The sequence below is a fragment of the Myodes glareolus genome, chromosome 11 (genome assembly GCF_982192425.1).
Source record: "Myodes glareolus chromosome 11, mMyoGla1.1, whole genome shotgun sequence".
Classification (NCBI taxonomy): Eukaryota; Metazoa; Chordata; class Mammalia; order Rodentia; family Cricetidae; genus Myodes; species Myodes glareolus.
The window spans coordinates 25,811,199-25,828,755 of NC_142036.1; the positions used below are offsets into that span (position 1 = coordinate 25,811,199).

Below are 17,557 nucleotides of genomic sequence, written 5' to 3' on the forward strand. Positions count from 1 at the left end.
TCCTATACAATAAAAGAACTTCTGGAGGCATCACAATCCCTGACTTCAAACTCTACTACAGAGCTACAGTACTGAAAACAGCCTGGTATTGGCATAAAAACAGAAAGGAGGATCAATGGAATCAAATAGAAGATCCAGATAACAATCCACATATCTTCGAACACCTGATTTTTGACAAATAAGCAAAAAATATCAAATGGAAAAAAAGTGATGCTGGCATAACTGGGTATCAACATGTAGAAAAATGAAAATAGGCCCATATCTATCTCCATGCACAAAACTCAGGTCCAAGTGGATCAAAGACCTCAACATAAAGCCAGCTACACTGAACCTTATAAAAGAGAAAGTGGGAAGTACACTTGAACGCATTGGCACAGGAGACCACTTCCTAAATATAACCCCAGTAGCACAGACACTGAGATAAACAATTAATAAATGGGACCTCCTGAAACTGAAAAGCTTCTGTAAAGCAAAGGACACGGTCAACAAGACAAATGACAGCCTACAGAATGGGAAAAGATCTTCACTAACCCCACACCAGATAGAGGTCTGATCTCCAAAATATACAAAGAACTCAAGAAATTGGAGACCAAAAAACCACATAATCCAATAAAAAAATGGAGTACAGACCTAAACAGAGAACTCTCAACAGAGGAATCTAAAATGGCTGAAAGACACTTAAGAAAATGTTCAACATCTTTAGTCATCAGAGAAATGCAAAGCAAAACAACTCTGAGATTCCATCTTACACCCGAAAGAATGTCCAAGATGAACTTATGCTTGGAGAGGTTGTAGGGAAAAGGGAACACTTCTGCATTGCTGGTGGGAATGCAAGCTGGTACAACCCCTTTGGATGTCAGTGTGGTGATTTCTCAAAAAATTAGGAAACAATCTTCCTCAAGACCCAGTCATACCACTTTTGGGTATATATCCAAAGGAAGCTCAATCGTGCCACAAGGACATGTGCTCAACTATATTCATAGCAGCTTTGTTTGTCAAAGCCAGATCCTGGAAACAACCTAAATGCCCCTCGACCAAAGAGTGGATAAGAAAAATGTGGTACATTTACACAATAGAGTACTACACAGCAGAAAAAACATAACAACACCTTGAATTTTGCAGGAAAATGGATGGAGCTAGAAAGCATTATATTAAGTGAGGTAACCCAGACACAGAAAGACAATTATCACATGTACTCACTCATAGGTGGTTTTTAAACATACAGCAAAGAAAGCCAGCTTACAAACCACAATCCCAGAAAACTTAGACAACAATGAGGACACTAAGAGAGACTTACATAGATCTAATCTACATGGGAAGTAGAAAGTAGAAAAAGACAAGATCTCCTGAGTAAGTTGGGAACATGGGGACCTTGGGAGAGGGTTGAAGGGGGGAGGGGAGATGCAAGGAGGGGAGCAGAGAAAAAAATATCAGTAACAAAAAAATTAAGAAACCAAAAAAAAAGAAAAACCACTGGCTGATCTTTCAGGGGAACTGGGTTTGATTCCCAGCACCCACAGAGCTGCTGAATATTTCTGAAGCTCCAGTTCCAGCAAATTCACTACTCTTCTGACCTCCCAGGATACCAGGCACACACCTGATGCACAGACATGTGTACTGGCAAAACACTCATAAACATAAACCTTTTACATGGGTGTAAATATGATCTCACTCTTCTGCAGTTAAAAATGGGTCAGTTTTTATTATGCAAAGGAGAAAGAATGATATTCTCTTGCTAATACTCTGGAAGTTGCTGAAGAACATTTAGGATGAGAGATATTACTTTAGCCATACATGGACAAGCATGGTCACATGATCTGTGCTTAGAATTACAAGAGCTGGAACATGGACAGGGATATCTGTAATTTAGGAATCTGCTTCTGCTTCAAAACCCCACATTTCCTTTTAGTCCTATTCCAATCCCATCAAAAACAGCAGTGGGTAAATAAAAAGGCAAGTAAATCCAGAGTATATGTAGATAACGACACGTTCTCCCCAGTAAACCAGAAATTAAGGTCTCTAGGGAACAGGTAGAAGTTCAGTCTAACAAAAACTGTATATCACGGTTTTACATAAAATTTGTTGGTTTTTAAAATTCTCATGCTTTCGTTTTTGCTAAGCTCTGACTCAGAAGTCTCCTGCTCTTCTCCATACCCTATCTTCCTCTCTGAGAATCACTCGTGAAATGCCAGGATGAGTGAGCTCTTCTGGACCTCAGTGCAGCCCTGGGCATCACTGGAACTAAAGAGAGAGACTGCAGTCTTTCTCACCAGACTGCACTTGGCAATGACCCAGTTGAAAGACTTAGTCAGACAAGGAGTACAAGTTTAAAACTCACAATACCTAAATGGAAATGTGATGTGGGAAGTCCTTCTGTATATGTGTTGCTTTTATTGGTTAATGAATAAAGAAACTGCTTTGAACCTATAGTAGGTCAGAACAGAGCTAGGCAGGGAAAACTAAACTGAATGCTGGGAGAAAGAAGGCAGAGTCAGGGAGAAGCCATGGAGCCCCCAAAGAAGAAAGACGTAAGCTGCCAGCCAGAACCTTGCCAGTATGCCACAAGTCTCATGGTAAAATATAAAATAATGGAAATGGATTAAACAAAGATATAAGAGCTAGCCAATAAGAAGCTAGAGCTAATAGGCCAAGCAGTGATTTGATTAATACAGTTTCTGTGTGGTTATTTCAGGAGTCTGGGTGGCCAGGATATGAATGAGAGGCTCCCACAACAGATATGAAACAGGTTGAAGTTAGAGTCAAATTTTTGTATATAAAAACAGGAATGTTCTTTTTTCAATGGAAAAGAAACAGTAAAAAAAAAAGTTTAAAAAAACTTTCTTATATAAAATTTTCAAAGGGAAAACATTTTTATTCTTTTGCAAAAATTAGAGAGAAAAGTACAAAGTAGTCCATGGCAGTTTGAAAGAATACTACTGTGTGATTTAAACAATAGTCAAAGAACTTCTAACAACGTAGACATTCGCTAATCAGTACTTAGCTGTTTATATTCTACAGTGAAGTTCAATCTCCTCAAACTTTCAGGAAAATTGACTGTGTCTAGACCCAAATCCCTTGGGGAACTTCCCTCTTTCACCTACTTTGTTAAAGCAAGAAAAGCATTTCAGTTTCTGCCTGTTTGGTTATTATGTAGTCTAGCTACAGTCAGAAGGAGAAAGAAAGAATGTCAGCTACAGTCATTCAGCAGAAAGTTGCTCAGGACTTGAGAGAAGCTTCAGGTAAGCACCTGATTTCATGGACTGTAACGTGGTTGCAGGTCATTCCCATCAGCCTCACTGAACAAGGAAGTTTGATTTGTCCTGGATTGACAGAGCCTCTGACCTTAAGAAAAAGCTGATCCAACCAGATTCTCTGAATGTGGCCGGATTCTCTGAATGTGGCTGGCCCGGAGTCTTTCTGAAAAGCCATTGACAATGACACTGGGACTTGTTTCCTCTGCATATACTGGATTTTGCGGATCCAGTCTGTCTGGACACTCACCTTCCTGGACCTGGAGGGAGGGGGGGAGGAACTTGAACTTCCCACAGGGCAGGAAACCCTGACTGCTCTTAGGGATGGAGAGGGAGGAGGAGAGGGAGTGGGGGGAGTGGGAGGGTGTTGGGAGGAGGGGCGGAAATGGAAACTTTTATAATTTAATAAAATTACTTTCTCAAAAAACAAAAAGCTGCTTGGGGGTCAGATGCTCTATGATGTCATAAGAACTAGAAACTGTTAGTGACCTAAAAGACTCAGGTGAGCTGAGAAATTGATCAGGAAAGTTGATTTGGCTGATAAATACCATTGGTAAGTGTAGGTCCCAAGCATGACAGGCTCAATAGAGGCCTGAGTTTCAGATTAACCTAAGGCAATACCCGGTTCCAAGAAAGACCACAAACTGAGACCACCCAAGAACAGACCAACAAAGGGGAAAGTAGATAATATTACAAAAGAAATTTTTAATGTTCCAACTATTGTCAATAGAATCACCTGGTATCTCTTAGCCCAACACACACCCATCCCCCTTCACCAAGACACCCCTACACAAATGACAGCCAATCAGGGTTTCTGAACCTTAGAAATACCTCACACCAGCCTCTGCTTTGATTAAAAAGAAAAAAGCCACCCCAACTGAACTCAAGGTTCTCTTATCATGTCAATGTGTTGGACACATGGAGAGTCCAAGTTTGAACTTGAATAAAGGCTCTTTGCTTTTACATATGGGATTCGGTCTTCAGAGTGGTCTTTTGGGGTACCCTGCGATCTGAGCATAACAGTAAGCTTCTGTTAAGATCAACACACTGACCTGTGCTGGTAATTATCATTTTTCAGCTGCAGGGGAACTGACTTGCCTATGGAAACTTACATTTCCAAAGTTCCCCTGTTTGTCCTATAAAGTCCCTAATCCCCCTCAAATGCCACTTACAGAGTCTCCACTCCTTCAGAGAGACTTAGTGCTACCAAACCAAGAGAGAGAAAGGTGACCAACGTGAAAGTCACTGTTCACCTGTGATTAAAAACGGTTTATGTGTACGATGCAGAATTTAGATGCACGGCTCGGGATCTGTTGCACTCTGTATTAGATATGAAGCAATCCAGAGAGGATTTTTAAACATCTCTTTTGAGTTTAGTAGTAAATATAGACTTAGGACCACACCCTCACCTTTCTCCCTGCCTCCCACTTCCTTGTACCATCCCTCCTGTCTCCAGGAACTGACACTACCCTGCCTGATTGCTCCAGAAGTGGAGGATTCATCCTTGATGCTCCCACTTCCCTCTCCCCTGGCCATCAGGAATCCCATCTGCTTTACTTACAACGTGGATTTGTAGTCTTTGTTCTGCTACTGCTCAACTTCTGCATGGCGTGCACCACAGCCTGAGGATCACAGGCAGCTCTTGGGTGTGGTAATGCGACAGCTGTTAGCCGCGGCCTTTATCCCATTCCTGTCACCCTTTTCCCAGAATAGGTCACTGGCTGACAAGCATCCAACACTGGGACCTTTTCTAAATCCCAAATCAGAATGTACCACCTTCCTACTCAACGCACTCAGGTGATGTCTTTTTGTTACAGCTAGTAAAAAGCCCGCACTTTTTCCACAATCCCTGCCAGCCTTTCTAAGTTCAAGGGACACCAACCATGCCATCGCTTTCTATGCTTCAGCATATAACCATACATATATATGCACTTATATATACATATACATATGTGCATGTATTTGTTTCTTGTTTGTGCCATCAGGCTGTCGTCCTGGCCATCTGGGATTTGTCACTGTTTGGTAGTCATCAGAGTTTGTTCAAAGAGTATGTGAATTCCATGCTACTTTATAAGTTGATATTTACCTCGGACAAGATCCAGTAGGGTCCCTTCAGTTTCATAAATGTTTAATCCTTGATGCATTGTGATCTTTATTGTCCATTCTTCTACAGCTGCTATGTCTAAAATAAAAGATAAACAACTTTTTAGCCCTTTTGCTCCCTGCATTTTCAGATCGCTGGAACCCTGGTATTGTAAGTTTTCCTTCCTTCTGTTTGTTAAAGCTATATCTTTTATATTTAAAAAAACAACTTTTTACATGTCATGTTGATGAAATGGAAGTTATAAGAACACAACCAACAATGATTTCTTTTCCTTTTACAATCATTTTGACTACATCTATGTGTCTAATATCACATAGTTTTCTGCAAACTTACTTTCTGATGAAACAATGGAAAAGAATTATGAAATGATTCTACTACCACAACAATGGATCTTAATGTCAATAAACTTAGATCCTAATTTCTCTCCTACAGCTATAGTGAGAAAAAAAACATAACCCTTTTGTGAAACAGTATAATATTATTTTAAAGTGCCTGTCAAAGAAAAATACAGGTCCTGAGTGTGGCACTGCTGAATTTGATCAAGTGTGTAAGAAAAAATTAACATTTTTTATCAAACTAGTTCCCATAAATGAAGCAGCAGGAACACTTCAAGACATTCTAAAAGGTCTGTATTACCCTGATACCAAACCAGATAAGGGCAGACCATAAAAAGAAAACTTCAAATCAACACTCTTGATGAACCTTAAGGTAAAATATCCTCAAGCAAATACTAGAATACTGGGATCTGAAGAGATTACTCAGTGGTTAAGAGCACTTGCTGCTCTTCTAATGGATCCAGGTTCAGTTCTCAGCAACCACATGGTCACCACAGCCACCAGTAACTCCAGTTCAAGGGTTCAAACACCCTCTTCTGGTCTCTGTGAATGCTGTACACACACGGTGCACATGCGTATGTGTAGACAAATACAAAATACTCACATGTATAGACAAAATACTCATAAAACATTTGTAAAAGAAACATTACCAAAACTTAAATCAGACATCAAACCCCACACACTGATTGTAGGAGACTTCAACACCCCACTCTCGCCAATGGACAAGTCAACCAGACAGAAAATTAACAAAGAAATAAGACAACTAACAGATGACATGACTCAAATGGACTTAGCAGACATCTATAGAACATTCTACCCAAACACAAAAGAATATACCTTCTTCTCATGGAACCTTCTCTAAAATTGATGACATACTCGGTAACAAAGCAAACCTCCACAGATACAAAAAATTGGAGTAACTCCCTGTGTCTTATCAGATAACCATGGATTAAAGTTAGAATTTAACAACAATACTACTCTCAGAAAGCCTACAAACTCATAAAATTTAACAGAAAACTACTAAACCACCCTGGGCCAAGGAAGAAATAAAGAAAGAAATTAAAGACTTCCTTGAATTCAATGAAAACGAAGGCACAATATATCCAAACCTATGGGACACTATGAAAGCAGTGCGAAGAGGAAAGTTCATAGCATTAAGTGCCTACATAAAGAAAATGGAGAAAGCTCACATTAGAGACTTAACAGCACACCTGAAAGCTCTAGAACAAAAAGGAGCAGATTCACCCAGGAGGAGTAGATGACAGGAAATAATCAAATTGAGGGCTGAAATAAACAAAATACAAACAAAGAAAACAATACAAAGAATCAATAAAACAAAGAGCTGGTTCTTTGGGAAAATCAACAAGATATATTAATCCCTATCCAAACTAATCAAAAGGCAGAGAGAGAACATCCAAATTAACAAAATCAGAAATGAAAATGGGGACCTAACAACAGACACTGAGGAAATCCAGAGAATCATTAGGTCATACTACAAAAACCTGTACTCGACAAAATTGGAAAATGTAAAAGACAATGCAAAATGTAAAATTTTACACCATCACCATCCCTGATATTAAAATGTAAAAGAAATGGACAATTTTCTGGATAGGTACCACATACCAAAATTAAATCAAGACCAGGTGAACAATTTAAATAGACCTATAACCCCTAAGGAAATAGAAGCAGTTATCAAAAGCCTTATAACAAAAAACTAAAACTAAAAAATAATAATAATAAAAAACAGGGCCATATGGTTCCAGTACAGAATTCTACAAGAACATCAAAGAAGAGCTAATATCTATACTCTTCAAAGTGTTCCACATAATAGAAACAGAAGTAAATTGTCAAACTCTTTTTATGAGGATACAATTTCCATGATACAGAAACCACACAAAGAGTCAACCGAGAAAGAGAACTACAGACCAATCTCACTCAAGAACATAGATGCAAAAATACTCAATAAAATACTGACAAACCAAAGCCAAGAACACATCAAAAAAAACCATCCACCATGATCAAGTCAGCTCCATCCCAGAGATGCAGGGATGGTTCAACATACAAAAATATATTAATGTGATCCACCATTGTAGAAGGAATGGCGGGCCACTTCCCGCTGCCCACCTGGCTAGTTTACACCCGAAATAATTACACGGAAACTGTATGCTGTAGCAAAGAACTGCGGGCAGGCCTGCTTTTCGTCCCACCTGGCTCCCGCACGGCTAGCTTAACCCCAGAAATAACAACACACAAATTATATTCATTTAAACACTGGCTGGCCCATTACCTGGTCCATTATCTGTAGAGAGTTAGTTACTGACTAAATCTCACATCTTGACTAACCCATTTCTAATAATCTGTGTAGCACCACGAGGTGGTGGCTTACCGGGAAAGATTCAGCATATCTGACCTGGTGGCTGGCTCCATGGCGTCTGCCTCATTGCCCTCTTCTCAGCATTCTGTTCTTTTTACTCCACCTACCTAATTTTCTGTCCTATCAGAGGGCCAAGGCAGTCTCTTTATTAACCAATGAAAATAACACATAACAGAAGGCCCACCTACATCACATCATATTGATCATCTCATTAGATGCTGCAAAATCGTATGATCATCTCATTAGATGTTGCAAAGGCATTCAACAAAATTCAACACCCCTTCATGATAAAGGTCTTGGAGAGATCAGGGATACAAGGTACATATCTAAACATAATAAAAGCAATATACAATAAGCCGAAATCACCAACAAATTAATGGAGAGAAACTCAAAATGACACCACTAAAATCAGGAATAAAACAAGGCAGTCCATTCTCTCTGTATCTATTAAGCACAATTCTTGAAGTTCTGGCTAAGACAACAGAAGGAGTTCAAGGGGATTCAAATTGGAAAGGAAGAAGTCAAACTTTCACTATTTGCAAATAATATGATAGTGTACATAAATGACCCTAAAAACTCTATGAGGGAACTCCTACAGCTGAAAAATCCTTCAGTGATGTGGCAAGATACAAGGTCAACTCAAAAGAAGTGATGACATAAAACCATCCCACACCAGTTCAGAATTATTGATTATAAAAGAGTTATTTATTTAAGGGGAAAAATTACAGATCACCGTCCAAAACAACAGTCCTCTGAGTGCAAACAGGAAACAGAGTCTACAGCCAGAACGGGAACCAGAAGCAAGAGAGCAGGTGCATGGTTCCTGCTGCTTTTTAAACTATAAGAGACTACTCCCAAGTGGGCTGGTATCTTAAAGGCTATTGGCTGAAGGAGCAGAATGTGCTCCCACAACACTTCCCCTTTTTGTTTAAATAAGAGAGTTCCAAACTCAATACAAAATTAGGAACCAGGAACAGATATCAAGTATAATTAGAATTACAACCAGTATAAACAATATTAAGCAAGGAACATATGCTAAATGTTTTAATAAACATTCTTTCCTATGGAGTCTAAGTCTTTTATAGGAAATGACTTGGCTAGATCATAAGAGTATAGTAACTACAACTATCTAATCTTCAACCCCATCAAAGGCCTAAGAAGGGAGATAATATTACTTGAGCAGGCAGGAAGTACAGTCAAGTAGCTTCCAATGCAAACAATATATGATGGAGACAATTAACTACCTGAGCAATCACCCAAAATCTTGTTTTGCAACATTGAAGCAACCAACTTTGGCTAAGGCCTAGTGTAACTGACTGACCATTTTCAGAGGCAGGAAATTTTTCAAAACCATTTTACCCTGTCTTGGCAAGATTTGATAGTCCTGCTTATTCATTTCCAGATACTATGTAACTTATCAGTGGTTGAGGCATTGTCAGTTCCTTGCCCAAAGACCAGTTTTGCCAAGAAGAAAACAAGTTCCAAGTGGAGTGTCTTCAGTGTACAACATTCTCTTGGGAATAGATTGGTGCTCTCAGAAGCAATCATGTCTCATGTCAACAGAACTCTAAATTATTTAAATGCCATATTCCACAGATCCTTGAAGTGGTTGAAGAATACCTATCTAGACAGAATACAATCTCTATATATCTAAAGAACCTAATTGATCTGACTATATGTACAACAAACATGAACAACTATTGACCTATAATAATTAATACCTGTATCTTGATCAGAGGTAGGAATAATATATAATGCAATATGAAAATATACCCTAAAACAACTTTGCATAAATATACAAAATGTCCTAAACTGAGGTAGAAACATGCATACATACAATCTGACAAAATAACTTTGTATAGGTGTACAAATAATGTAAACGAAAGTAACAAATATAATTTGAACTTGTATCAATGTACAAACAGTATACCAATGTAAATTATCCATAAATAATAGCTCACAAGTGTGCACTCTATTACCCATTATTACTATCCCCCCTTTTCTTGAACAAACATAGTTTTCACCCCAACCCTCTGATGGAGGAGGGTCATCGGTCTATGTGTTACTCTCATTGGTTAATTAATAAAGAAAACTGCTTGGCCTCATGGGTCAGAATATAGGTAGGCGGGGAAGACAGAACAGAATGCTGGGAGGAAGAAGGCAGTGAGGCAGTCGCCATGACTCTCCTCTCTGAGACAGATGCAGGTTTGGATCTTTCCCAGTAAGCTACCACCTTGTGGTGCTACACAGATTACTAAATATGGGTTAAAGCAGGATGTGAAAATTAGACAATAAGATGCTACAGATAATGGGCCAGGCAGTGTTTAAATGAATACAGTTTCCGTGTAATTATTTCGGGTAAAGCTAGGCAGGCGGGCGGCAGGAGCGCAGCCCGCCATTCCTTCTACAACCCTCTATCTAGTACAACTAATAATCAACAACCCCTAAACAGTGTTCCCAACCCTATGGACAAACTTTTTTGGGATGGGGGGGTGTCGTCTTCTAGAATTGCTTCCCACTGTCATGGGGGTTCATAGAAAACAGGGATCCTGTAGGGGGCTGACTTAGGTCTTCTGCATACCTGTAATGGCTGAATGGATTGGCATACTTTGGGGATTACTAACACTGGTAACAGGGCCTGTATGATAATTTGACCTACTTGCAGGAATGCCCATGATGGCCATAACTTCTAATAAATGTGTGATTACTGAATCAGTCTTTTCTGAGCTCAAGGCAGTTGCCCATTGAAAACCTGAATATGTGTCTATGGTGTGGTGTATATATTTTAAGTTTTCAAATTCTGTAAAGTGGAACACATAATTTGCTAGATTTCATTCCTCTGAGTACCCTTAGGGTTACTCCCTGCAGGCAATGGTGTTTGATTATAGAAAGAACAAGTAGCACACCTCTTTATAATCTCCTTAGCTTGTTGCCAGGTAATAGAAACCTCTTTCTTTAAACCTTTGCTATTGACATGATGTTTTTATGAAATTCAGAGACCTGCAACATACTTCCAATCAATAATTGATCAATTTCTGCATTACCTTGTGCTAGAGGACCTGGCAGACCCATATGGTATCTGATGTGTGTTATGTATATAGGACAAAGCCTATTCCTGATTATGTCTTGCACCTGGGTGAACAATGAAGTCAATTCCATATCATCTGGTGTAAATTCAGAAGCTTCACTATGTAAGACAACTCTTTCTGCATATTGTAAATCAGTAACTATATTGAAAGGTTCTTTAAAATTTCTTAGTACCATAAGAATAGCATATAATTCTGCCTTCTGAACAGAATTAAAAGGGCTTTGTTCCACCTTACTTAATTCTTCTGATTTGTAACCTGCCTTCCCTGTTTTATTGCATCAGTATAAAATGTATGGGCTCCTGTTATTGGTGCATCATGTACAATTCGGGGAAGAAACCAAGAAGTTCTCTTTATAAGATTAAGTCTATTTCTTTTTGGATAATTGCTATTAATTTCTCCCAAAAAATTAACACAAGCTCTTTGCCAGGGTTCATTGTCTTCCCATAACTTTTTATTTCATCAGCAGTAAAAGACACTATAATCTCCACTTTGTCTAATTGACAAAGTCTCAATTTACCTTTTATAATTAATTCAGAGACTTTCTCCACTTAAGTTTTTAATTTTTTACCTGGTTTATGTGGTAAAAAGATCCATTGTAAGATAATATCGTCCCTCTGCATTAAAATTCCTCTAGGAGAAATTGGAAGCCAATATGACTAGAATATAATTAAGAATTGGATTCATCCTATCCACATGTGCCTCCAGTAATTTTGTTCTCAACCACTGACAGTTCCTTTTCTGCTTCAGCTGTTAATTCTCTGGGACTATTCAAGTCTTTATCACCACCTAAGGTTTTGTTTAAATAAGTTATTAGATCAGGTTATCCCAACAGCCAGTTGTAGACTGGAAATGTCACCCAATAATCTTTGAAAGTCATTAAGAGTCTGCAACCAGTCTCTCCTAATTTGTGCCTGTTGTGTTCTAATTTTCTGTAACCTAGGTAATTAACAGAATCTCCTCTTTGAATCTTTTCAGGAGTAATTTGTAATCCCCATTTAGGCAAGACTTTCTTTACTTTTTTAACATCCTTTCTAAAGTGTCTGTATTTGAATCAGATAACAAAATGTCATCCATGTAGTGGTAGATTATAGACCTCAGAAATTGCTTACATATTTCCAATGGCCGGCTGACAAAGTATTGGCACAGGGTAGGGATATTGAGCATTCCCTGTAGGAGGATAGTCCATTGATATCTTCTAGTAGGCTGAGAATTATTATAAGTAGGCACTGTGAAGGCAAACTTTCTCTATCCTTTTTTTGTAAAGGTATTGTGAAGAAACAATCCTTTAAATCAATAATTATGAGAGGTCATCCCTTTGGTAACAGTGAAGGCAGAGGAATTCCAGATTGTAGAGGGCCCATAGGTTTAATAACCTTGTTGATAGCCCTTAGATCTGTCACCATTCTCCATTTTCCAGATTTCTTCTTAACAACAAATACAGGAGAATTCCAAGGGCTGGTAGATTCTTCTATATGTCAAGCATCTAGTTGCTCTTATACCAGCTGTTCTAAAGCCTGTAACTTTTCCTCAGCTAGAAGCCACTGCTTAACACATATTGGTTTTTCAGTTAACCATTTTAAAGGTAGAGCTGTTGGTACCTCTGAAGGTTTATCAATTGCTTTGTGTTCTTGTACAGCATGAATGGCTGGTGTCCATCATCTGTAATATCTTCTAATATTTTCCTCAGAAACATAAGTTTTATGGGCTACAGGAATATTAATCTGGGTATTCCATTGCTGCAATAGGTCATGACCAAACAAATTCACTGCAATGGCTATATATGGCCTTAGATTTCCTATTGGTCCCTCTGACTCTATACATTCAACCCATCTCATGCTTTGTTTTGCCAGAGGTAGGGTTCCAATTCCCTGAAACTGAAGAAGCTCTTTAGCATTTAGGCAAGAAACTGCTCTTGCCTGGACTGCTTCACTGGACATGCATGACCTGCAGAGAAATGCCTGCTGAACTTGCCTAAAGGTGAGATGATCCTTCAGGGTTCCTGCTTCATGAAAGAGTCTGTGAGACATTCTGCAGGATACAGAAGAAAGTGACTGAACTGGCTTTGAACTTTCCTGCTTCATGGAAAAGTCTGCTAGATACCATGGGCCTGTAGGCTGAAGATGGATGCCCCAATGGTACAGAAGATCTTTGGGTGACTGTCCAGGCAGTGAGATGTCTCTGTCAATTTTAGAATTTTGGAAGTTGTTTGCAATGCACTTCTGTTTACTTAGGTAATATTATATCCTTCTGGGGTCTTTGGTGGAGTTGAGGAATTTATATTTATAGTTATAGTTTTCCTTAGTTATGATAAAAGATAAAGTAGATATAAATGTTGTAACTGTAATTCTTGCTTGATAACTGTTTTGTTATATGTAATTTTACTAGGTTAAAATTAAAGCCTTCTTTTTTGTTTAAGTAGAAAAGGGGAAATGATGTAGGAGATCCTTCTGTCTTTGTGCTGCTTTCATTGGTTAATAAAGAAACTGCCGGAAGATACAATGGAGGGGTCCAAACGAGAAGCAGAAGGAAAGAAAACATGAGCAAGGAAGGCAAGATCAGAGGGAACCTTCATTCGACAAGGGATGGCGATACAGATGGAGACCCACATTGGAGCACCGGACTGAGTCCCCAAAGGTCCAAACGAGGAGCAGAAGGAGGAAGAACATGAAAAAGGAAATCACTCCCACGAGGGGTGCGATCACCCACTGATACAAGGGGACTGATCTAATGAGAGTTCACCAAGGCCAGTTGTCTGGGATTGAACAAGCATGTAATCCAGCCAGATTCTCTGAATGAGGCCGGATTCTCTGAATGTGGTGGGCCCGGAGTCTTCCTGAAAAGCCATTGACAATGACACTGCGACTTGTTTCCTCTGCATATACTGGATTTTTGGGATTCAGTCTGTTTGGATGCTCACCTTCCTGGACCTGGAGGGAGGGGGGAGGAGCTTGAACTACCCACCGGGCGGGAGACCCTGACTGTTATTGGGGATGGAGAGGGAGGAGGGGAAGGAGTGGGAGGAGTGGGAGGGTGTTGGGAGGAGGGGCAGAAATGGAGACTTTTGTATTTAAATAAACTTTGAAAAATAAAGAAAGAAAGAAAGAAAGAAAGAAAGAAAGAAAGAAAGAAAGAAAGAAAGAAAGAAAGAAAGAAAGAAACTGCTTTGTCCTGATAGGGCAGAACTTAAGTAGGCAGGAGAGACAGAACTAAATGCTGGGAGGAAGAAAAACAGAGTTGGGGAGAGACACCATGGAGCTGCCAGAGACAGAAATGCCAAATTTTACCCGGTAGCCCACTGCCATTTGACGATACACAGATTAATAGAAATGGGTTAAATTAATATGTAAGAGTTAGCCAATAAGAAGTTAGAGCTAATGGACCAAGCAGTAATTTAATTAATACAGTTTCTGTGTGGTTATTTCAGGTGTAAGCTAGCCGGGCAGCCAGGACAAACAAGCAGGCCCCTTCCTTGCAACACAGCAGTCCTCCTATATCCAAATGAAAAATGGGCTGAGAAAAAAATCAGAGAAACATCACTCGTCAAAATAGCCACAAATAACATAAAATATCTTGGTATAATACTAACCAAAGAAATGAAAGACCTGTTCAACAAGAACTTTAAGTCTTTGAAGAAAGAAATTGAAGAAGATACCAGAAAATGGAAAGATCTCCCATGCTCTTGGATAGATAGGATCAACATAATAAAAAATGGCAATCCTACCAAACACAATCTATAGATTCAATGTAATCCCCATCAAAATCACAACACAAGGTTTTTTCACAAACCTTGGAAGAACAATACTCAACTTCATATGGAAAAATAAAAACCCGAGGATAGCCAAAACAATAAAGAAACTTCCAGAGGCATCAACAGCTCAGACATCAAGCTCTATTATAGATCTACAGTAATGAAAACAGCTTGATATTGGCATAGAAACAGACAGGTTGACCAATGGAATCGAACTGAAGATCTCTGAGTCTTCGAAGCCAAATTCCACACCAGTCGGAACTACAGTTAGATCCAGTTTCAAGATAAAATAAAAAAAAATAAGAGCTAATGTTCCACTAAGGATAAAATCCCTGAAATATATTGTAAAAGAGTAGGTGGCAATTAGTTAAAATATATAGTTAAATACTGAAAAATGTAAGACATAATGTCACTATAGTAGTGGTAAAATGAAATCACAAAGTAATTAACATAAAATGAAGATGGAAAAAATAGCAAAACCTGAAGGTAACTAACAGGTAAATAAAACTTTGTTCCATTTGCAAGATGGTAAATTTCAAAAGAATCAAATAAACAATTATACTAAGTGTAAATGGTCTGTAACAATAGAAAATCTGAGTTCTTAAAAGAGGAAACACAATAAATTGAGAAATGCTTTAAAATGTTCAAAGTACTTAGATATTAGGGAAATGCACAAATTAAATCTACTTTCAGATTTTGTATTACTCCTGTCAGCATGTCCTAAGTAAGCTATGGATACATGATAGAAGAATTAATTGTCAAAATTGTGCCTATAGTAATGATATTTTACTTTAGACTAATAAAGTACAATTTAAAGAGTTGAAATTTTAATGAGCTTTTTGAAAAAAAAATGACTCACAAAACATTAGAAAAAAATCTCCATTAGTTCAGGCATGCAGGTCCACATAGTATGGCTGTATGAGAATAGCCTCGGGTATCAATCTTTGACTACCACCTTGCTTCAAGCAGGGCATATTTTGATATTTTGTAGGGCAGAGAAGAAAAGGATTCTCCCATTTCTACCTCCATCTCTCCATTGAAACACATGATTACAGGTACACACTACAAAGTAGAGCTTTCCATAACTCCTGGGGATCTGACCACAGCTCCTCATGCTTGTGTGGAAACCACTTTACACAGATTCAATTTTTAGTAGATGAATAAAGGGTGGAGACAGTGCTATAGTCCATGTCATCTCTCACAGCTGCAGCTTCTGTCTTCACCATTGACCTTTTCTTATCTGTCACTTCTGTCCTATCCTCACCCCCCTCATTCAGTAGGTCACACTATTACCCCATAGCTAGAAATGTTGGCTGCACACATCCAAGCCCACACTCCCAGTGTTCCTTTGCCTGCTTCTTTTATTGGCATGCAAGTAAATGTCAGACCAACAGTGAGAACTGATGATAGTCTCCTGGGAATCTGGAATTGGGCTGACATCTGGGAAAAAAATATAAAGATTCAAAACTACTAAGTTAGCTCTAGAAAGTCAGTCTTCAGAGAAAGAAAATAAATTCTAGAGAACTTCAAAACTTAAGCGAGACAGGGTGACAGTATTCCCTGAGTTCTTGATGATGTTCATTTCTTACTTATACTTCCCTTCTGAAACACGGCTGTACTTTGGTCATTTAGTTTCTACAAACTAAAATTTCTTAGCTGAGTGTGGTAGGGTTCGCTTTTAATTCTAGCCCTTAGAAGGCAGTGAAGGTAGATCTCTGTAAGTTCCAGGGCAGCCAGGGCTACATAGAAATATCATGTCTCTGAAAAAATAAGCAAATGATTGAATAATATAAAGTTAAAATAGAAAAAAATGAGATATTTTTTCTACTGGAGAATATGGATAGGAAGAAGGTAAGAGGAGGTATAACACCAAGAAAGTTTGAAAAGCCATAGGGAACTATATTATTTTACATTTGCCTGAATTATATATAATATAAGCAACACTGTCAGCTTACTTTATGGCTCCAGGGAGGCATGGCTGGGGGGAAAAAACCTTGGGCAACACTCAGAGGCAAAAAAGTTTATTTAGAGAGCATTAAATTCTAAGAAGGGAAGAAAGGGGAGTTTGTGTGCTACACTCCTAAGTGTGATTAGTTAGACTAGAGGTTGGTGATGATATATGTAAAAGAAGGGAGGGGGATGTAGTAATGGGCACTCTCTTGGCCTGCAGAAGCTGTGGAACCTGGGAACACATGAGGGTAGCCATGGCGACTGGTGTAAACTGTAAAAGAAAACAAGGGAGCCTGTCCACTTTAGCATTTTCACCAATGTTAACTGGCTAGAAGGGATCTTTCATATCTAATAATTCACTTATCATCCTAAGCTGTTGTGGGATAATGCTCTTGTATACTGTAAGGAGTTTTCACTCATATTTGTTTATAAAATGCTAATTGGCCCTCTCTCGAAAAACAAAACAAAAAAATGTTGATTGACCAGTAGCCAGGCAGGAGGTATAGACAGGACAACCAGACTAGGAGAATTCTGAAAAAGAGAAAAGGGAGCGATGGAGTCACCAGTCAGACACAGAGGAATCACAGAGAAATGAGACGTCCTTACTGAGAAAAGATACCAAGCCAAGTGCCTAAATATAGACAAGAATTATGGGCTAATTTAAGTTGTAACAGTTAGTTAATAATAAACCTGAGCTAATTGACCA

At 38.7% G+C, this 17,557-nt stretch overlaps 1 protein-coding gene across 3 annotated transcripts in view; it reads right to left on the reverse strand.

Annotated features, from left to right (window-relative positions):
* Catsperb (catsper channel auxiliary subunit beta) overlaps positions 1-17,557 on the reverse strand; it is a 199,454-nt gene that overhangs the window by 140,873 nt on the left and 41,024 nt on the right. For all 3 annotated transcript variants that reach the window (XM_087911568.1, XM_087911569.1, XM_087911570.1), the window contains one exon: positions 5,338-5,433. In XM_087911568.1, coding sequence (XP_087767694.1) covers positions 5,338-5,433 — 96 coding nt within the window. The remainder of the gene's footprint in view (positions 1-5,337; positions 5,434-17,557) is intronic.